The sequence below is a fragment of the Oratosquilla oratoria genome, chromosome 42 (genome assembly GCF_046742065.1).
Source record: "Oratosquilla oratoria isolate Oo_2021 chromosome 42, ASM4674206v1, whole genome shotgun sequence".
Classification (NCBI taxonomy): domain Eukaryota; kingdom Metazoa; phylum Arthropoda; class Malacostraca; order Stomatopoda; family Squillidae; genus Oratosquilla; species Oratosquilla oratoria.
In genome coordinates this window covers 5976082-5999434 of record NC_134818.1, presented here as the reverse complement: position 1 = coordinate 5999434, position 23353 = coordinate 5976082, and the positions used below count along the sequence as shown (strand labels likewise).

The following is a 23353-nucleotide window of genomic DNA, read 5'->3' as shown; positions in this document are numbered from 1 at the left end:
ATTTCCGGTCACAAAATTGCATATTACGTTGATACATTATAATTTACAAAATTAATAATTAATTTTCTATTGCTATATTGCGCCCATGGTTGAAACTAAAAATTTACTTTGAATAGAGAATTCTGGGAATAAAACTGCTAATATTGGTTTTATTCCCCACAATTCCCATAACGTGTTTATGTTGTTTTTTAGGGGTATTGGCAGGGCAGACTGTCCATGGAGGTGGTCTGATTTCACTGACCAAAATAAAAAAATATATCATTTATTTTTGTAATTTTGCTAAATCCCAACCGATTTTTTTCATTCAACAACGAAAATGTTCAGTTCTGAATTGCACTCACATAGGCAGGATTATCCGATGACGAGACCAGGTGCGCCTTATGTAAGGACGGGGAATAGCAAATTACAGATGCGCCTTATGGTACAAAGCGCCTTATGGTCCGAAAAATACAGTACTGTCAGTCCCAGTGGATGGCTCATTCTTGTCATCAACTCCTGGATCGGAGTGGAACCCAGTGGCATCAGGCAGCATCTGCTTTTCCTTCAGCCTGCTCCTGCAACCCACCTCAAGGTCTTGCCACTCTCTTCCTGGGCAGGAGACAAGGAAGAGAGGGGTACAAGACCACAAAACAAGATTCATGACAGTAGGAAAACCTCACTCTCAACAGTGAAAACATACATACATACATATACCAAGGCTTTTTCCCCCTTCCAAGGGAGGTAGCCAAAAAGGGAAAGGCATAAAAACACTCCCACCCATTTCATCCCTAAATACACTCCACACCCCTCCCACCCTTCCTCTCATCTGAGCACCTCCTGGATGACGGGTCATCCCTGCACCCTGCCCACCGCCCTGGGTCAGAAGCAGTGTCGCAAGACACAGTACATCCACAGCAAGGCCGCTTCATTTAATCGGCGACCCCCCCTCTCCGTCCCCCTTTGCATATAAGGCGAGGACGGGGAGAAATCCCTTCGGGCTGCGTCAAAATTTACTCACATACTACCCCACCCCCCACCCCCCCGCCCATTCCTCCTCATGCAGTCACAACATCATCCATATACAACCATTCTCCACTCACCTCTGTCTTCCGTCCTCTCCCTTCCTTCCTCAACAGACATTCCCCTCTTCCCCAAAGCCCCCTTCACCCCATCCATCCACCTCATCCTAGGACGTCCCCTCATGTTCACTCCCTCCACATCTGCCTTCCATACCTCTTTTACTAGTCTTTCTTCACTCATTCTTTCCATGTGTCCAAACCATCCTAATATTCTTTCATCAACCCTATCTCCCAAATCCTTTTTCACCCCTGTTCTCCTCCTCGCCTCCTCATTTCTCACTCTATCTAGCCTAGTAACCCCCACCATACTTCTCAGACACCTCATCTCAAACACATTCAAACTCCTTCTCTCTTCTTCTCTTATGTTCCACGTTTCTGCCCCATACAGTGCTGTTGGCACAATCACTCCTTCATACAGTCTCCTCTTTGCATCCATTCCCAAATGTCTATTTCTCATTACACTCTTTAAAACCACCAAGGCATTTACTCGCTTCTCTCAATCTACATTCTACCTCCACCTTCACTCCACCTTTTCCTGCTACACTTGCACCCAAGTATCTAAAACTATCCACTTCCTCCAGTCGCTCTCCCTTAATGTTCACTTCCAGTCTACTGCCACTTTCACCCCTTGTACATCTCATCACCTTACTTTTACCCACATTTATCTTTAGCTTTCTTCTATCACATACTCTCCCAAACTCTGCCACCAGCTTCCTCAATCCCTCCTCTGACCCTGCCACAAGCGCAGTGTCGTCCGCAAACAACAGCTGGCTCACCTCCCACTTTTCTCCATTTTCTTTAACCATCTCCAATCCCTGACTCACTACCCTAGCATTCACCTCTCACACCACCCCATCCATGTATAAGTTGAACAGCCAGGGCGACATAACGCATCCTTGACGAAGTCCCACCTTTACTTCAAACCACTCACTCTCTCCATTTCTAATCCTAACACATGCTCTACTACTCACATAAAAACTCTTGACAGCTCCCAAAAGCTTTCCTCCTATCCCATAAATCTGCATAACCTCCCACAGTGAAAACAAGTTAGTCAAATAAATCCTACCTAGTTCAATGTCATCCACTTGCACCTCAGACAAAAAAGGCGTTGTTTTGTGCAAATCCAGTAAATGATTGATAACAGCTCTTGTGTGATGAACATGATGACTCAGCCATACTGTATTCTGTGTGTAGAGTGAACCCTTCACTTCTGCCCAAGCTTTGTGCACTTCTTCCTGGCTTACCTTCCAAATGAGACAAGAAATTATAATAATAATATATACATACATACATATACCAATGGCTTTTTCCCCCTTACAAAGGAGGCAGCCAATAAATAATGAATACAGAAATTTCTACTAAAGCTAAGCACCCAAGATCTTCAAATCATCTATATCTACAAATATTGATCATTGTTACTTTCAGAAAAGAGAAGTAAAGCAAAAGGTAAAGGAGGCAAAGAGGAGAACAGATGTGAAATGGGGTAAGAGTATGACAGAAAATTTTGAAAGTAATAAAAAGATGTTTTGGAGAGAAATTAAGAGAGGAAGAGGAGGTGAATCAAGTAGAGAAGAAAAGGTAAAAGGTGCAGATGGAGAGTTGATAATGGAAGAGAAGGCAGTAAGGGGAAGATGGGCAGAATATTTTAGGGAGTTGCTTAATGTGAAGGAGGATAGGGAGGGAAAGATAGCTGCAGTGGGAAATGCTAAGAAAATGACCGTGATGAGTGAGGAAAATGGAGGAGAAATAAGGAAGGATGAAGTGAAGGCAGTTGTTAAGATGATGAAAGCAGGTAAGGCACCTGGTCTGGATGGATGCCATGCAGAATGTATAAAAAAAGGAGGTACAGTGATGGTGGACTGGCTGGTGAGGTTATTTAATGTTTGCTGGAGAGAGAGTAGAGTGCCGGAGGACTGGAGGAGTGCCTGTATAGTTCCACTTTACAAGGGAAAAGGGGACATGTGTGAGTGTTGTAGTTTCAGAGGGATTAGCTTGTTAAGTGTAGTTGGGAAAGCTTATGGGAGGATCTTAATTGGGAGGATTAGGAGAGGAACAGAGGGAGTAATTGGTGAGGAACAGTGTGGATTTAGGACGGGTAGAGGTTGTGTAGATCAGATTTTTGTGGTAAGACAGATATGTGAGGAGGCTATAGGAAAGGGGAAGGATGTTTTTTGGGCTTTTATGGATCTGGAAAAGGCTTATGATAGCGTAGACAGGAAGGCACTATGGGAGGTCTTGCGGATATACGGGATAGGAGGAAAGCTTCTGGGAGCTGTCAAGAGTTTCTACAAGAGTAGTAGAGCATGTGTCAGGATAAGAAATGGAGAGAGTGAGCGGTTCGAGGTAAAGGTGGGACTTCGTCAGGGATGCGTTATGTCGCCCTGGCTGTTCAACTTGTACATGGATGAGGTGGTGCGAGAGGTAAATGCAAGGGTGGTGTGTCAGGGATTGGATGTATTGGGGTGGCCAATGAAACAATGCAACAATGCAAAATATTGTATTAGTTACAAGCACTACAAAAACAAGTGTGCGGTCGCTTCATAAGCAGAATCAAGACTGACGCCAAGTGACACGACCAAGCTTAGATTTGGCAGGAAAAAATACCCGCTTAAATGAACACTTGGTTCTCACAATATATAAAATATATAATAAATAAACAATATTACAAATATGTATGTACAACAAAGAATATTCTATGCCACCATTACATGGAGATGGTTAAAGAAAATGGAGAAAAGTGGGAGGTGAGCCAGCTGTTGTTTGCAGATGACACTGCACTTGTGGCAGGATCGGAGGAGGGATTGAGGAAGTTGGTGACAGAGTTTGGGAGAGTGTGTGAAAGAAGAAAGCTGAAGATAAATGTGGGTAAAAGTAAGGTGATGAGATGTACAAGGGGTGAAAGTGGCAGCAGACTGGAAGTGAGCATTAAGGGAGAGCAACTGGAGGAAGTGGATAGTTTTAGATACTTGGGTGCAAATGTGACAGGAAAAGGTGGAGTGGAGGTGGAGGTAAAATGTAGATTGAGAGAAGCGAGTAAATGCCTTGGTGGATTAAAGAGTGTAATGAGGAATAGACATTTGGGAATGGATGCTAAGAGGAGACTGTATGAAGAAGTGATTGTGCCAACAGCACTGTTTGGAGCAGAAACATGGAACATAAGAGAGGAAGAGAGAAGGAGTTTGAATGTGTTTGAGATGAGGTGTCTGAGAAGTATGATGGGGGTTACTAGGCTAGATAGAGTGAGAAATGAGGACGTGAGGAGTAGAACAGGGGTGGAAAGGGAGTTGGGAGATAGGGTTGATGAAAGTGTATTAGGATGGTTTGGACACATGGAAAGAATGAGTGAAGAAAGACTAGTAAAAGAGGTATGGAAGGCAGATGTGGAGGGAGTGAACATGAGGGGACGTCCTAGGATGAGATGGATGGATGGGGTGAAGGGGGCTTTGGGAAAGAGGGGAATGTCTGTTGAGGAAGGATGGGAGAGGACAGATGACGAGGTGGATGGAGAATGGTTGTATATGGATGATGCTGTGATGCATGAGGTGGAATGGGTGGGGGATTTGGGGTTGAGGTAGTATGTGTGAGCAAAATTTGACGCAGCCCGAAGGGATTTCTCCCTGTCTTCTCCTTTTATGCATGGGGGGACGGAGAGGGGAGGTCGCCGATTTAATGAAGCAGCCTTGCTGTGGATGTGCTGTGACGTGCGACACTGCTTCTGACCCAGGGCAATGGACAAGGTGCAGGGATGACCCATCATCCAGGAGGTGCTAAGATGGGAGGGAGGGTGGAGGGGAGTGGAGTGTATTTAGGGATGGAATGGGTGGAAATGATTTTATGCCTTTTTCTTTTTGGCTACCTCCCTTGTAAAGGGGAAAAAGCCTTGGTATATGTATGTATGTATGTATGCATGCATGTTACTTTCAGTCAGTTTGTCAGATCTTTTTCTTTAACTTGCAGTCCTTGCCTGAAATAGTCTCATTATCTTACACAACTGTTATACACAGGAAAGCAGTTACATTCAATAGATTTTCTCTCTAATTCTCCAAGTATCACACATAGCTCTGAAATCACTTGTGGATTTTCCATGGGAAATATTACAGTACCTTCTAAACTATTCCAGAAGTTACTGTATCTGATGGATACCCCTATTTCTTGACACACAACATCACATGGAAATGACAAGTACACAGTTCTATGCCTGAGCTCTCACTCCCACTCACCCACCTCCTTACATCACACAAGCACAACCAACTGAAAAAGCTACACCAACAATATACATCTCAAACATTTACAACAACTTAGCACATGGACACAATGCACCCTTACAAAAACACATTCACATACAGATAGCAAAACAACTACAAAACTGACACCCAATCATCCTTTTTCATCAAACACCTCCAGACATGAGCCTCACAGGAAAATCCCGCCAAAAAGAAGTAAGAGCCACACCAGGACAATTACATTCAGGTCCCTCCCAGAACAGACCTGGTAACAGAAACAAATTGCCTCAGATGCAACCATCACACAGACGACTGACCACCACCCTAGACTTACTCAGACAACACAATGTTTCTTCTTTAAATGACTTAAGGGCCAGCTCTGTGCCTATTGCCTGGAAGCTGTTGTTGACAAGCAAGAGAGGCCTGGGCCAATGGATGCATTGAAAAGGGATAATCTGTCATCTGACAAATGTATCATTAACATTGTTGGGGAGATCTATGGATTACTGAAAAACATAAAGATGGTTTTTCACTATTTGGATGACGAGATGATGAAAAATCAGAGACCCCAATTCATCCTACCTGTCCATTGGAACATGCTGCAGTGGGATGGTTCCCACAGAAAGTGAAAAATTGAGGGAATACAAAGAGCAACAACCAAAACTGTTTCCAGCGCCTTGCAGGTATGTCACATAAGGAGAGACTAGAAGCACTCAACATGTCATTGTTACAGGACCAAAGAACTTGATTGTAATGTTCAGATAACTAAAGAGGGAGGACAAAATTGACAGAAAAATCTCTCAATTTGGGATGGCATTACAAGGTCATGGAAACAAAATGAAAAAGACCACATATCCAAATGATGGGAAACACATTTTTTCTTAAAAATTCTCCTGAAATAGTTTAAATGATCAAATCTGAGCTGGAACCATAAATTAATTTAAAATGAGGTATGGCATCTGAAGAATATGAGAGTTTAACAAACTGATTTGCAGAGCTGGGTGCATCATTTGCTGCATTCCACTTTAGTTTGGCCATGGTTAGTGCTCCCAAACTATTAAAGCAATATAGGTACTGGTATAGTATGTGGCCTACAAAATTTTTCTTTGATATAGTATGTGGCCTACCAGACTTTTATTTCAGTTTGAACCTCCTGTCTCTTAAGCTTTAATAGTTTGGGAGTGATAACCGTGGCCAAACTAAAATGGAATGCACCCAGCTCTGCTGGTTTGTGGGCTAAATTGTTTTGACACTCACAATAAAGTGTCTGTAGTGAGATTCAATTGCCCTCAACTTTTCAGTATAAAAAGATATTCCAATTATTCTACTCTGATCAACCCAATACTGAAAAGATTTATCTTTAAAAAAAAAAAAAACATGGTATATGGTATATGTAAAAAAAAATGGTATATGGTATATTTACATGGTATATGTAAAAAAAAAAAAAAAAAAAAAAAACATTGGAACATACCAGAGTAAAGGCAGGAGGATCTAGAAGAAAGTCAAAACATTCTTTCAGCTGCCTGATAGCCATTTTCCAGTGCTTAATAAGCATCTGAGAAAGTATCCAATTATGCTGCTGACACAGATCCCCCTTTGATGAGATGATCTCTTCATGGGCAGTAACTATGCTTGAGATGAGACAGGGTTCCAACCATTCCAGGGTCAATATCACATCTCGGATTTGAAGAACACCTGCATAAAGAAGTTTCCTGAGACCATGTGCATACAAGAACTAGAACAAATGAACCCTTGACCTACAATTCTAACAGAAAGCTTAGAAGGCTAATTGATCATCTACTACTCACACCCACTGTTTAGAGCACTAACTGCATAAGCTTTATACAGTCAACAATTTAGGCACTTCATTGACACCACTAAGGACCAAAGTCATGCTGCATTCATTAATAACTGTAAACAAATCTCCATTCAAAAAGGAATATTAGTTACGTGACTTCTATCATTCCTTTTGCTTCCATCCTTAAACAAGGATTGACCTTAAACTTTTTTTAACTAGCCAGGCAGACTAGTTAGATTCAATTTTGGCTAGTCTGCAAGAATTCTTACTACATATATACATACATATACCAAAGGCTTTTTCCCCCTTACACGTGGGGTAGCCAAAAAGAAAAAAGGCATAGAAATCACTCCCACCCATTCCACTTCCTATATATTCCACTCCCCTCCACCCTCCTCCCTCCCTCCCATCTTGGCACCTCCTGGATGACAGGTCATCCCTGCATCCTGTCCACTGCCCTGGGTCAGAAGCAGTGTCGCAAGACACAGCACATCCACAGCAAGGCCACTTCATAAATTCGGCAACCCCCCCTCTCCGTCCCCTCATGCAGAAAAGGAGAAGACGGGGAGAAATCCCTTCGGGCTGCGTCAATTTTTTTCTCATACATACTTCCTCACCCCCCATCCCCCACCCACTCCCCCTCATGCATCACAGCCTCATCTATACACAACCCTTCTCCATTCACCCCTATCTTCTCTCCTCTCCTGTTCTTCCTCCACAGACATTTTTCTCTTTTGTAAACCCCTTTCACCCCATCCTTCCATCTCATCCTAGGACGCCCCCTCATATTCACTCCTTTCACCTCCGCCTTCCACACTTCTTTTACTAATCTTTCCTCACTCATTCTTTCCATGTGTCCAAACCATCCTAATACTCTTTCATTAACCCTATCTCCCGGCTCCCTTTCCACCCCTGTTCTCCTCATTTCTCACTCTATCTAGCCTAGTAACCCCTATCATACTTCTCAGGCATTTCATCTCAAACACATTCAAACTCCTTCTCTCTTCCTCTCTTATGTTCCATGTTTCTGCCCCATACATTGCTGTTGGCACAATCACTCCTTCATATAACCTCCTCTTAGCATCCATTCCCAGATGTCTATTTCTCATTACACTTTTTAATCCACCAAGGCATTTACTCACTTCTCTCAATCTACATTCTACCTCTACCCCCACTCCTCCCTTTCCTGTCACATTTGCACCCAAGTATCTGAAACTATCCACTTACTAGCAGACCAAAAATTTTGACTAGTCCACCTTGTTTTTTGTTTGCATGACACAATGTTAATTTTGGGAGAGCCCGGGTACTATTCAATCATTAATCTATATCCAATAGCCCAACCTAAACATCATTGTACCATCCCCCCAGTAACCTATCTGGAGATGTCATGGGATTTCAGATCGAGTGACAATCATCAAAAACTTTGCTTTATTAACCTGTGGACTACTAACCCAGGCTGAGACTGAGATATCTTGGACTTGGGTCTAGACTTTAATCTAGACCATACAGAGACATAAATGCTTGTGAGTGCTATAGCAAAAGGAAATCAATTCATAGTCAACAATGAACAGTCAGGTTAAAAGTATACTGTCATGGCAATTGCATGACACTTCAGTCATACTGTGACTACCCATTCAATTGATAACACTATGCAACAGATCATTGTCATTTGAAAAAAGAAAGTACTGCAGTACAATTAAATAATTCAATGGCTTTTGCATTTATTGATGCAAACTTCATAATAGATTTTTTCATGCAGTTGCTCTTATGCTCTATAAACAAGACAGAGATGTAAGACATATGGCTGTTTTGTCTTTAAGGCTGTAGCTTTTTCTAAAGAGTCGACACAAAAACATATTCCTTGGAATTTCTTTTAATGTAGAGAGTAACTTAGTTACCAGTTATCACACTGATAAGAGATTCATTGAGCAGACTAGTTATGAATCACATTGATATACTGATGAATATTAAGACATGCTCAAACAGAACTCCAATAAAATGTTTGACAGTAGTGTTCATACTCAATTCATTGCTACATACATACATACATATACCAAAGGCTTTTCCCCCTACATGGGGGGTAGCCACAAAGAAAAAGGCATAGAAACCACTCCCACCCATTCCATTTCCTATATATTCCACTCCCCTCCACCCTCCTCCCTCCCTCTTATCTTGGCACCTCCTGGATGACGGGTCATCCCTGCATCCTGTCCACTGCCCTGGGTCAGAAGCAGTGTCACTGCTACTTGCAGAAATAAGTTTTTAAATATGAAGCCTAGCTCACATTGGATTGCTTCACAAGTACTGTATATTGTAAGTGAATATATCAACAAATCCTGGCAAGCTTACACAACTGAAAATGGTGAATCATCATACACAAAGCAAAGGAGCTTGAAAAAATTACATAATAAATGCATTGTTGATATATGCAAAGAACCTTACCTTGTCCTGCTTCAGTTTATCTGTAGTTTGTTTTCTAATAAATACATTATCAACACATACTCTTTTTGGAAAAATTCTCTTTTTCATTGTCTGAACAGTTGTCTTCAGGAATAAACTAGTTACCCAGTACCCAGTGATGAGTGAGGAAAAAAGACGAGAAACAAGGAAAGATGAGGTGAAGGCAGTTGTTAAGATGATGAGAGCAGGTAAGGCACCTGGGTTGGATGAGTGTCATGCAGAATGTCTAAAAAAGAAGAGGTACAGTGATGGTGGACTGGCTGGTGAGGTTATTTAATGTTTGTTTAAGAGAGGGTAGAGTGCCGGAGGAATGGAGGAGTGCCCGTATAGTTCTGCTTTACAAGGGAAAAGGGGACAAGTGTGAGTGTAGTAGTTTCAGAGGGATCAGTTTGTTTAGTGTAATTGGGAAGATTTATGGGAGGGTCTTGATTGAGAGGGTTAGGAGAGGAAAAGAGGGAGTAATTGATGAGGAACAGTGTGGGTTTAAGACAGGTAGGTGGTTGCATGGATCATATTTTTGTGGTAAGACAGATATGTGAGAAAGCAATAGGAAAAGGTAAGGATGTTTTTTGGACCTTTATGGATTTGGAGAAGGCTTATGACAGGGTAGACAGGAGGGCAATGTGGGAGGTGTTGCACATATATGGGATAGGAGAAAAGCTTTTAAGAGCAGTTAAGAGTTTTTATGAGAGTAGAGCTTGTGTTAGAATCAGAAGTGGCAAGTGTGAGTGGTTTGAGGTAAGGGTGGGACTTCATCAGGGATGTGTTATATCATCTTGGCTGTTCAATTTATACATGATTGGGGTGGTGCAAGAGGTAAATGTAAGGGTAATGGGTCGGGGATAGATGGTTAAAGAAAATGGAGAAAAGTGGGAGATAAGCCAGTTGTTGTTTGCTGATGACACTGCACTTGGTATTAAGGAAGTGTCAGAGTTTGGGAAGGTGTGCAAAAGAAGAAAGTTGAAGATAAATGTGGGTAAAAGGTGATGAGATGTACAAGGGTGGCAGCAAACGGGAGGAAGTGGATAACTTTAGATACGTGGGTATGAATGTGGCAGGAAAGGGAGGAGTGGAGGTAGAGGTAGAATGTAGATTGAGAGAAGTGAGTAAATGTCTTGGGGGATTAAAAGTGTAATGACAAATAGACACTTGGGAATGGATGCTAAGAAGAGATTGTATGAAGGAGTGGTTGTGCCGACAGCACTGTATGGGGCAGAAACATGGAACATAAGAGAGGAAGAGAGAAAGATTTTAAATGTGTTTGAGATGAAATGCCTGAGAAGTATGATAGGGGTTACTAGGCTAGACAGAGAGAGAAATTACGTGAGGAGGAGAACAGGGGTGGAAAGGGAGTTAGGAGATAGAGTTGATGAAAGAATATTAGAATGGTTTGGAAACATGGAAAGAATGAGTGAAGAAAGATTAGTAAAAGAGGTGTGGAAGGCAGAGGTGGAAGGAGTGAACATGAGGGGGCATCCTAGGATGAGATGGATGGATGGGGTATAAGGGGCATTGGGAAAGAGCAGTCTGTTGAGGGAAGACGGAAGAGGACAGAAGATAGGGGTGAATGGAGAATGGTTGTGTATGGATGATGCTGTGATGCATGAGGGGGAATGTGTGGGGGATGGTGGGTGAGGGAGTATGTATGAGAAATAAATTGATGCAGCCTGAAGGGATTTCTCCCCGTCTTCTCTTTTTCTGCATGAGGGGACGGAGAGGGGGGGTTGCCGATTTAATGAACCAGCCTTTCTGTGGATGTGCTGTGTCTTGTGACACTGTTTCTGATTCAGGGCAGTGGACAAGATGCAGGGATGAACTGTCATCCAGGAGGTGCCAAGATAAGAGGGAGGGAAGAGGGGAGTGGAGTATGTAGGAGGTGGAATGGGTGGGAGTGGTTTATGTGCTTTGTCTTTTGGCTACCTCCTGTGTATGGGGGAAAAAAGCCTTTAGTATATGTATGTGGGTGGGGGATGGGGGGTGAGGAAGTATATATGAGAAAAAAAAAATTGACACAGCCCAAAGGGATTTCTCCCCGTCTTCTTTTTTGCATGAGGGGACGGAGAGGGGGGGTCGCCAAATTTATGAAGTGGCCTTGCTGTGGATGTGCTGTGTCTTGCAACACTGCTTCTGACCCAGGGCAGTGGACAGGATGCAGGGATGACCTGTCATCCAGGAGGTGCCAAAATGAGAGGGAGGGAGAAGGGTGGAGGGGAGTGGAATATATAGGAAATGGAATGGGTGGGAGTGGTTTCTGTGCATTTTTCTTTTTGGCTACCCCCCCATAAAGGGGGAAAAAGTCTTTGGTATATGTATGTATGTATGTATACCACCGCAAGGTTCCCTACATTTCTGTATGCCCCCATCTGAAGAATGGATGCAATATAGATAATGTTTTTAGTTTTACAAACCATTTTGGCATCAACTGTTCCCTCTAAGTGGGTAACTAGTGTCAGTCAAGCATCAATCTTACATAAAGTTCACTGAAGAGCCTTTCCTCTTAAAATCCTATTACAGTTAACAAAAAGTCTTCAAAGCAGCCCTTACGCTTTGTATCCGTAGTGCAGGCAATGGCAAATCCTCCAACCAAAAGTAAGTTATCCACATGCTGTTCAAATTCTTCAATTTTGGCTCGTAGAGTTTCACGGTCAACTGGAATCTTGCCATCTTTGGGATGGAGAGTTTCTACAAGAGCTTTGATGGGAACAAAAGGGTCTGCCATTGTCTGTCATACACAAGAATTAGGCAATTACAATTATGCAATGCATACCACCTGAACCTAAACAGCAAACTGCCATCTACCTTCTTGATATCAAATCAAGTAAAATATGACAAACATATTAAAGTCAAGTGATTGTATTCAATATTCCATTAAACCAAATGAATATCCAATTCTAATGCTAATTAAAACATCAAAATATGATCATTTAAGGTATGTAATTCATCACTTATTATTGTATCTGTCAGTTAGTTAATTTTAACTCATATTCTACACAACTGAGGACCAATATACCCTACTTGAACTATTAGCCTTATAAGTGCTGTGTTGACTCCACGTTCCAACAGCTCTAAACAATCTGTGAGAATCTCACAAGACACGTGAATATCAACAGTATCTGGAGCTCCACTATGCTCCTTTGCAGCTACTGCATGTAACTGCTTCAGCACCTGTTTATAAAAAAATCCATAATCAATTTTTAGGATTTAATACTCTTGAGACTACTTACATTATCTTATAATGATTACACAACCATAAGCATTCAATAAAGACCCCCAACCCCACCCTCCAACCATCTGAGAGCTGATATCTGTGGATAGGCTTGCATATCTTAACAACTACAAGGGCTGTCAATGAAGAATAAAATATTTGTGGGTCTTGTATGAAAGATACGATGATGATCAGCTTGCACATGCATACATAGGACCCAAAGCTAGTTGGCAAGCCCTTAGTCGCAAACAGGGTAATTCCTCAGAGATTTATGGGGTACCATCAAAATGATGACATGGTCCAATGGTCACCCTACATATATACATACATACATACATACATATACCAAAGATGTATCTCAGAGAAACTATGTGGCAAGGGAGTGAAATTATATCTACAGCCTTCCAAAAAGATTCATGGTAAACATAGTCAAATTTATAATAGGCATTCCTGTACAAATATACATATGATTGGCAATCAAGGATTTTGATTAAGTTAGAACTGTGCATGAATTTGAGGCTAGGTATGATGAAAAATTGAACAATGCTCCTTTCCTGCACACTACAATTAGGTAAATTGCCTCTGGTCTTTATGGGCTGTATAACACTAAATGTAAGCATTGTCCAAGATTTGTTTTGCACATCAAAAAACCTGGAAAAAATGAGTATTTACATCTATAATGTGAGAATCCTTGCAGACAATCATAAGTTTGAGAATCTGATGGAAGAACTGGAGAACATCAACTGGGAAATTGCAGGAGTGAGTGAGGTCCAAGGAGTGGAAAAAGAAGCTCATGCAACTCTGAGACAGTCGCCACCTGTTCTACTATCGAGGTATGAAAAAAGATTGATCCAGTGGTGCAGGAGTCTTGATTAATCAAGAGACTGCAGATACTCTAATTGAATTCAGTAGCTTACATTTTCACACATGGTCATGATAACTTTCTTGTCTTGTTCACAACTTGAATGAGCAACAGCAATAGCATGGCGAAGGACTTCCTCTAAAGGTGCTTGTACCTTTTCCTTCACAAAAATACTTTTCTGATTTGCTCCTGCTTCCACCAGAATCTCTATAACCTTGTCAACCTGTTGAAAGAATGACAATAAATAATCAATTATCATTTCCTCTTCAACTAGATGTACACCTGGTCCAAAAACGTAAGTATGCATTTTGACTTGAATAAATGGCCAATAACTTTGTTAGTACAGACGCTCCTCAACTTACGTTTTAGTTACATTCCAAACAGCCGAACATAACGTGAAAATGAACGTAAGTTGTTACTGTACGTTCCAGTAATGTATGACCGTTCATACTTTACTATACATCCATAAATTCTATTACTGTATCTTATAAAAACACCCCTAAATCATTAATTATAAACATAACATTGTAAAATAATAACATTAATTTCAAATAAATTAAATTCAAGCAACATAAAGTGAGATGGTGGAGGAGAAGGAGGAGGCAAGGCACGTTCAGTCTGTCGTTTGTGCCATGTAAACAATGGACACAGCGTCATGCGTAAGTATTGTTTGAACGTCTCGTACTATGGAGAGTGCGCTAACTAAAAAATTCACTCACAAAAAAAAAAAAATTACAAAAATTTTTTTAGAGTCAGTTCAAACGTAAAATCGAAAAATGTAAAACGAATGAACGTGAGTAGAGGAGCATCTGTATATGTGCAATCTAATTACTTTATGTACCAAATGAAAGCTAATAAGCCACACTTTAAAATGCAAAATAAAGTTGATCCAAAAATGTGAAGAATTTTGTTGTACCAAAAGAGAAATAATCACCATCTTTTTATGAGTATTTGTATTGTAATTAGAGCACTTTATCTTAAATGTGTACAATCTTAAACACAATAAAGTTAAGTACATCATTCAAGGAAAATTGGACAAGTGTGACTGTAGTAGTTTCAGAGGGATTAGCTTGTTAAGTGTAGTTGGGAAGTCTTATGGGAGGATCTTGATTGAGAGGATTAGGAGAGGAACAGAGGGAGTGATTGGTGAGGAGCAGTGTGGATTTAGGACAGGTAGAGGTTGTGTAGATCAGATTTTTGTGGTAAGACAGATATGTGAGAAAGCTATAGGAAAAGGTAAGGATGTTTTTTGGGCTTTTATGGATCTGGAAAAGGCTTATGATAGGGTAGTCAGGAAGGCACTGTGGGAGGTACTGCAGATATATGGGATAGGAGGAAATCTTCTAGGAGCTGTCAAGACTTTTTACGAGAGTAGTAGAGCATGTGTCAGGATTAGAAATGGAGAGAGTGAGTGGTTCGAGGTAAAGGTGGGATTCCGTCAGGGATGCGTTATGTCACCCTGGCTGTTCAACTTGTACATGGATGGGGTGGTGTGAGAGGTTAATGCAAGGGTGGTGAGTCAGGGATTGGAGATGTTTAAAGAAAATGGAGAAAAGTGGGAGGTGAGCCAGCTGTTGTTTACGGACGACACTGCACTTGAAGCAGGATCAGAGGAGGGATTGAGGAAGTTGGTGACAGAGTTTGGGAGAGTGTGTGAAAGAAGAAAGTTGAAGATAAATGTGGGTAAAAGTAAGGTGATGAGATGTACAAGGGGTGAAAGTGGCAGCAGACTGGAAGTGAGCATTAAGGGAGAGCGACTGGAGGAAGTGGATAGTTTTAGATACTTGGGTGCGAATGTGGCAGGAAAGGGTGGAGTGGAGGTGGAGGTAGAAAGTAGATTGAGAGAAGCGAGTAAATGCCTTGGTGGATTAAAAAAGTGTAACGAGGAATAGACATTTGGGAATGGATGCTAAGAGGAGACTGTATGAAGGAGTGATTGTGCCAACAGCACTGTATGGGGCAGAAACATGGAACATAAGAGAGGAGGAGAGGAGTTTGAATGTGTTTGAGATGAGGTGTCTGAGAAGTATGATGGGGGTTACTAGGCTAGATAGAGTGAGAAATGAGGAGGTGAGGAGGAGAACAGGGGTGGAAAGGGAGTTGGGAGATAGGGTTGATGAAAGAGTATTAGGATGGTTTGGATGCCGAAATCGGCGTTTTTGTAGTTGTACATGAGTTTGCCCCAGATTCTGCAAACTGGTTTGATCACGTTTTCTGGGTTTATCATTACTCAGAGTAAAAGAGAATGAGTAATACAGCAGTGACTTTATATTTTGAAATACAAGTAGTGTGATGAATTGTACATATGGCAGCCAATTCTGTGCATGAGAATTTGACTCATACTGAAATGGTTAAATACATGCAGAGCTATGGAGACCTTTGCCTTTGTTTACTCACAAGGCCACTTTCAGTAAAAAGTGACCCTGTTCAGCATGAAAAAAAGAGAAGTGTCTTTCCAGCACCTTGTCAATTAACGTGTCATCTGTACAACTGTTTATTATTCATTCTTTCCCACTTCTTTCCATCTTCACTCCCTTACTCATAACTTGTGTTCACTTCTAATTATTCCATCCATACACTAGTTATCAAAGTTACATTATGCATCCTGTCCCAGACCAGCATCTAATTCAAACATAAAAATACATCCTGCATCCACTTACATGCTTAACGAAAATACCATCTTCTTCTACATCATAATGTGGCTTCCCCTGGCCACTAACTTCTTTCAGGTCTGTCAACACATCCCTCACTCTCCTAATGACCACCTCACGAGTTGACTGCAAAGAATTTATTTTGTTTAATAAATTAAAAATAATAGTCTGTCTTTCCAAAAACAATATCTTGAAATATATAGCTTACCAATTCCTAAACATATTTTCATTTACTATGATACATTTATCCATTACATATACCTAAGAAATTACACTCAAACAAGTTGTTCTTTATAAACTAATGGGACAGGCACCAACTTTTAAGCACTTGCTGACAGGGTGCTGAACACAAGCAACTGTTGATGCAGCAAGCAGGGGCAACATGTGTCGAAGCTGCAAGGACAGCAGCTGGACAGTTTCTTCTTGTTTCTTCTGAGACATATCGGCACATCTTTGCTCAAGGGCAGAGAATAAACTAATTGCAGCATCAGCAACTTCCTGTCAAAATTATACCAATGTCATGGGTAACCCCAAATAAATATATACATACACACACAGTATACATACATATATAATGCATACATACATACATATACCAAGGCTTTTTTTCCTTTACAAGGGAGGTAGCCAAAAAGGAAAAGGCATAAAATCATTCCCACCCATTCCATCCCTGAATACACTCCACACCCCTCCACCCTCCCTCTTATCTTAGCACCTCCTGGATGACGGGTCATCCCTGCACCTTGTCCACTGCCCTGGGTCACAAGCAATGTCGCAAGACACAGCACATCCACAGCAAGGCCGCTTCATTAAATCGGCGACCCCCCCCTATCCGTCCCCCCATTGCATAAAAGGAGAAGACGGGGAGATCCCTTCGGGCTGTGTCAAATTTTGCTCACACATACTACCTCACCCCACATCCCCCCGCCCATTCTACCTCATGCATCACAACATCATCCATATACAACCATTCTCCATTCACCCCTGTCTTCTGTCCTCTCCCGTCCTTCCTCAACAGACATTCCCCTCTTCCCCAAAGCCCCCTTCACCCCATCCATCCACCTCATCCTAGGACGTCCCTTCATGTTCACTCCCTCCACATCTGCCTTCCATACCTCTTTCACTAGTCTTTCTTCACTCATTCTTTCCATGTGTCCAAACCATCCTAATATTCTTTCATCAACCCTATCTCCCAACTCCCTTTCCACCCCTGTTCTCCTCCTCACCTCCTCATTTCTCACTCTATCTAGCCTAGTAACCCCCATCATACTTCTCAGACACCTCATCTCAAACACATTCAAACTCCTTCTCTCTTCCTCTTATGTTCCATGTTTCTGCCCCATACAGTGCTGTTGGCACAATCACTCCTTCATATAGTCTCCTCTTAGCATCCATTCCCAAATGTCTATTCCTCATTACACTTTTTAATCCACCAAGGCCTTTACTCACTTCTCTCAATCTACATTCTACCTCCACCTTCACTCCACCTTTTCCTCCCACATTTGCACCCAAGTATCTAAAACTATCCACTTCCTCCAGTCGCTCTCCCTTAATGCTCACTTCCAGTCTACTGCCACTTTCACCCCTTGTACATCTCATCACCTTACATTTACCCACATTTATCTTTAGCTTTCTTCTATCACATACTCTCCCAAACTCTGCCACCAACTTCCTCAATCCCTCTTCCAATCCTGCCACAAGCGCAGTGTCGTCCGCTAACAACAGCTGGCTCACCTCCCACTTTTCTCCATTTTCTTTAACCATCTCCAATCCCTGACCCACTACCCTTGCATTTACCTCTCACACTACCCCATGCATACATACATATTATATATATATATATATATATATATATATATGTGCAAATTATATGTAATACAGTTATAGTCATTTCATAAAAATCACCATTCAACAATGTTTCTTTTCTCAAACAGTGGATTTTACAGTTCATATATGCGGGGGAAATAAAAAAGTTTGCGGAATTTAAAAAAAAAATTGTGTGCTTATTTTTCAATATAGTCACCATCCTGCTCAATACACTTCTGCAGATGATGTTTCCACCCATGTAAGCCTTCTCAACAGAAATAGTCAGCCCTCTCTCATAGCCACATATTAAAATTTTTAATTCTTTCCATGTTTTAAAAGTGGGCTCCTTTAAGTGATTCCTTAAGCTTTGAAAAGAGGAAGAAGTCTGATGGGGCAAGATCTGGACTGTACGGCAGATGAGGTAACACTTCCCATCAGTACTCTTGCAGAATGTGCTGGTGCATTGCTGTGGTGAAAGAGGGTTTGACCATGCAGCTTTTCTTGCCATTTTTTGACAAGTGCCAGCCTCGGTTTCTTTAAAACACCTGCATAGCAAGGTCCATTAACAGTTCTTTTTTTGTCAAGGTCAGGACCACCTCTATGGTGGTCCCTCTGGTGGGCAGCACTGTTGGCTCATACTGGTAGTCTAGCACTGGGAAACCTTTAGTCTGGTCCCTCACTGATGACTTTGTTGGCATGGGTAACCCTCTCCCCCTAAGTAGGGTGGATCAGCAAGGTGAAACCCCCTCTAGCCTCACTCGTCTGGTCACTAGGACACACAAGTTTCCCCGCCACAACAAGGCGATTCCTGTAAAGGGAGGTGATCCCTCTGGTGGGCAGCACTGTTGGCCCATATGGGCAGCCTAGAACCAGAAAACTTTTAGTCTGGTCCCTCACTGGTGACCTTAATAGCCCCCTCTCCCCCTAAGTAGGGCAGAACAGAGCTTGTAGCCCCTTCTAGCTTTGCTCACCAGGTCATGGGGATATGCAACCCCTCCCCCCCCCAACCACCACCAGGTAGTTCTCTTTAGGGTATGTGTGTTATATAGATACTGGTCAGTATCTCTCCCAAAGATAAAAGGGTGCCTAGAGTTCCTATTTATCTGGACAACATTCTGGTATGTGGCAAAAATGCAGATCACCTCAGCAGCATCTAGATGAAAAAGGCTTTGCTGCTGGCTAGAAAAATGTCAATTTATTCAACCATGAGATGAATATCTAAGACATTTTCTGTCTAGGAAAGAATAGTCTGTATCACATGTTCTCCAACTATTAGATCTTAAAATTACATTAGATCTGAATATGTCAAAATATTACCAAAATTCAGCTCTACAGAAAAAGAAAAAGAAAAAGAAATAAATAAATAAATAGACAGATAAATAGATAAAAGTCTCACCTGGAAAGCAACAGGAACATCTTGAACAATCCTGATTTCCTTCAAGTTTTCCACAGATTTTGTAAAGTTACCAATACAAATTTCTATCTGATGAATGTTTGCATTATCCCATGCAAGAAGAGCTGACACAAGAATGGAGAGAAGATTTTCAGTACATTCCACAAGACTTGACCAGACTTCTTTTGTTTTGTCGACATCTCCTTTCTATAAGTAAAAATATGAATGTAAAAGGAAAAATACCAGTACATTGCTTTTAAAATAACAGGAATATGTATTTGTTTTTTTATATATTTGTTTCATGATATTGTATGATCTTTGAGGGTGTATTGCACAAGTTTCATTATCAACAATAAATCAGTAAAAACAAATTCTTTCAAATTCATTCATTCCCTACAACTGCTAAGGCATGCCTTGTCTTGGTGAGCATTTTCTCTTATTAGGGGAAAGAAGTTTTTTATTATGGATAAATGACTGGGAGGGAGAGAAACTGGAGGAAGTGGATAGTTTTAGATACTTAGGTGCAAATGTGACAGAAAAGGTGGAGTGAAGGTGGAGGTAGAATGTAGATTGAGAGAAGCCAGTAAATGCCTTGGTGGATTAAAGAGTGTAATGAGGAATAGACATTTGGGAATGGATGCTAAGAGGAGACTATATGAAGGAGTGATTGTGCCAACAGCACTGTATGGGGCAGAAACATGGAACATAAGAGAGGAAGAGAGAAGGAGTTTGAATGTGTTTGAGATGAGGTGTCTGAGAAGTATGATGGGGGTTACTAGGCTAGATAGAGTGAGAAATGAGGAGGTGAGGAGGAGAACAGGGGTGGAAAGGGAGTTGGGAGATAGGGTTGATGAAAGAATATTAGGATGGTTTGGACACATGGAAAGAATGAGTGAAGAAAGACTAGTAAAAGAGGTATGGAAGGCAGATGTGGAGGGAGTGAACATGAGGGGACGTCCTAGGATGAGATGGATGGATGGGGTGAAGGGGGCTTTGGGGAAGAGGGGAATGTCTGTTGAGGAAGGACGGAAGAGGACAGAAGACAGGGGTGAATGGAGAATGGTTGTATATGGATGATGTTGTGATGCATGAGGTAGAATGGGTGGGGGGATGGGGGGTGAGGTAGTATATGTGAGCAAAATTTGACGCAGCCCGAAGGGATTTCTCCCCGTCTTCTCCTTTTATGCATGGGGGGATGGAGAGGGGGAGTCGCTGATTTAATGAAGCGGCCTTGCTGTGGATGTGCTGTGTCTTGCGACACTGCTTCTGACCCAGGGCAGTGGACAAGGTGCAGGGATGACCCGTCATCCAGGAGGTGCTAAGATAAGAGGGAGGGTGGAGGGGTGTGGAGTGTATTCAGGGATGGAATGGGTGGGAATGATTTTATGCCTTTTCCCTTTTGGCTACCTCCCTTGTAAAGGGGAAAAAGCCTTGGTATATGTATGTATGTATGTACAAGATTGTCTGGTAATGCCAAACAAAATCCATGAAAAACTTCACTATGTTGCACAGGCTAATATCTTCACCCAAACACTTACATGCAAATCCCTTGTGGCATCCTTGATTTCTTCCACTGCATCTTGCAAATCCTTCTGTAGATGTACTACACAAGTTGTTAACTGGCGGTGATTATGGTGATGGGCAAAAGACAACAGACATTCCACCAGGTGTTGGCATGCTGCCTTGAGGGTTGTGCACTGATGAAGAAGGTGTAACACAGTGGATGCTTCACACACTATCCCATGGCGACTCTTTAATTCAACAACCTAAAATGAGAATAAAGAGTATTAATGTGTCTTACAAGGAGAGGAACAGTTGTAATGAATTGGCTAGTTAGGTTGTTTATTATGGGCTTATGGTACTTTATATTTCTGCTTGACAAAGGAAAAGGAGACAAATATGGATGTAGTAGTTTCATCAATCTGTTGAGTGCAGTTGGAAAGGATTAGCATTAGATGATTAGGAGAGGAGCTAAGGAAATAATTGGGGAAGAATATTAATATAGTGTGTTAAGGAAAGGTAAAGGGTGTGTGCATAACATTTTTGTGAGGAAGATATGAAAGAAATTTTTGACTGCAAAAAGTAAGGATGTTTATCTATTTATTTATTATCATTGTCACCTGTCATCTCATGTTCAAGTGACGTCACAAGTGCCAATACGAAGTTCTAAACTATGATGGTATTACATATTGCTAGCACTTGTAGGATCCTATTGTATATCCGAAGAACCAAAATATATGAAATAGAGTAAATATAGACCTGTCAACTGTCATCTCATGTCCAAGTGCCAATACTATTCTAATACGAAGTTCTTTGTCAACAGTCAAGCCTCAAGGCTACTTACTTAGACTTAGTCATACATTTACTAAACTATACCTGTTTTGCAATAGGTCCAAGAGTATTCAATACAGATTTAGCTTTCGTACAGCCTTCTACTTTATCCATTACATTAAAAGTGAAAATACAAAGTAATTCCAAAACTATATTCGAACGATATTGATACCACACAACTATTTGAATTACTACTTTGTATTTTGTACACAAATCACGACTACACTGTTGCCAGTGAATTGTAGTAAATGCGCTAGAGTAAGACATGATATGCGCCAAGTAAATACAAGTACTTTTCTTACAACCCAAACATGAATATCTCAACATGTTAGGAATGTTCCATTAAACGTTATGATATACACAAATATTTGGGAACCCATGACACAAACTTTCTAGTTAATACCTTGAAACCAGTTAGCCAATATGTTACAATCATTTTGCAAGCAATCCAAGCCAATAACCAGTACAAATCAATTAATCACCAAATGTAAGCAATATATACTGAGTCATAGACATGCGAGATCCAACCCAAAGGGCTTCTTTCATCTCTACAGAACAAAAAATAATGAAAGCATAGGCCCAATGGAAAAACGACGAAGATGCCATGATAGAATCAAGGGAAAATGAGTGATGTTTTTAACAAATATTTTCTCTCGGTGTTTACTAAGGAGAGGTTAGATAAGGTACCTGACTACGATCTTATTTTCAATAGGAATGAAGAAAGTAGACTATCTGATATCAGCATTAGTAAGGTAGAAGTAGTCACACAGCTTGAAAGACAACTACAAAATCTCCGGGTCCAGACGAACAATTTCTGTGATGTGTAAATTTGAAATCTGCGACCAGTTAACTAGAAAGTTGGTGCCATGGGCTCCTAAAGATTTGTGTATATCATAACGTTATGGAACATCCCTAACATATTAAGATATTCATGTTTGGGTTATAAAAAAAGTACTTGTATTTAGCGTATATGTCTTACTCTAGCGCATTTTCTACAATATACTGACAACAGTAGTCGTAACTTGTAAACAAAATACAAAACTAGTGGTAATTCAAATAGTTGCGCGGTATCCAAATCGTTGGAATGTAGTTTTAGTTACTTTCAACTTTGCCTTTTCACTTTCACTATAATGGATAAAGTAGAAGGGTATACTAAAGCTAAATCTGTATTGAATACTCTTGGACCTATTGCAAAACAGGTATAATTTAAATAAATTTAATTTTAGTGTATTCAAAATTGGGAGAATTTTGGTTTTCGAGGACAGGCCTGAGTAATATATTTATAAGGAGTGGATTTCCCAGACCCTGATTTACAATTAGTTGTTTTGGTGCTAACAGTTATTACTCCCGTGTCCCCATCTTTCACTGTCTGGAGGCTTTCCTAGTAATTGCTTATTGTATGTATTGGTCATTGTCAGATTGTGACTAATTATTAAATTTGTGAGTTCTTTGTATACAGTGATTTCTCTTGTCCATCCTTTGTTAGCTGTCTGGGGATTCCTGTACCAAGTACATGCTTTCCAATCATATTTGCGAGTATTATCAATTTGCTTGATATCTTCGATA

The 23353-nt window shown here is 41.0% G+C and overlaps 1 protein-coding gene across 2 annotated transcripts in view; it reads right to left on the bottom strand.

The window, feature by feature from the left end:
- The window catches only part of Sry-alpha (Serendipity alpha), a 33234-nt gene extending 11232 nt beyond the window's left edge, over positions 1 to 22002 (bottom strand). For both annotated transcript variants that reach the window (XM_076179117.1, XM_076179118.1), the window contains exons 1-10: positions 21833 to 22002; positions 20995 to 21222; positions 19460 to 19663; positions 16576 to 16755; positions 16267 to 16383; positions 13662 to 13829; positions 12555 to 12704; positions 12084 to 12261; positions 6753 to 6976; positions 2125 to 2302 (exon numbers count right to left, since the gene is read on the bottom strand). In XM_076179117.1, the coding sequence (XP_076035232.1) occupies positions 2125 to 2302; positions 6753 to 6976; positions 12084 to 12261; positions 12555 to 12704; positions 13662 to 13829; positions 16267 to 16383; positions 16576 to 16755; positions 19460 to 19663; positions 20995 to 21222; positions 21833 to 21901 (1696 nt within the window). In that variant the 5' untranslated portion in view covers positions 21902 to 22002. The remainder of the gene's footprint in view (positions 1 to 2124; positions 2303 to 6752; positions 6977 to 12083; positions 12262 to 12554; positions 12705 to 13661; positions 13830 to 16266; positions 16384 to 16575; positions 16756 to 19459; positions 19664 to 20994; positions 21223 to 21832) is intronic.
- Between the last annotated feature and the right edge of the window lie 1351 nt (positions 22003 to 23353).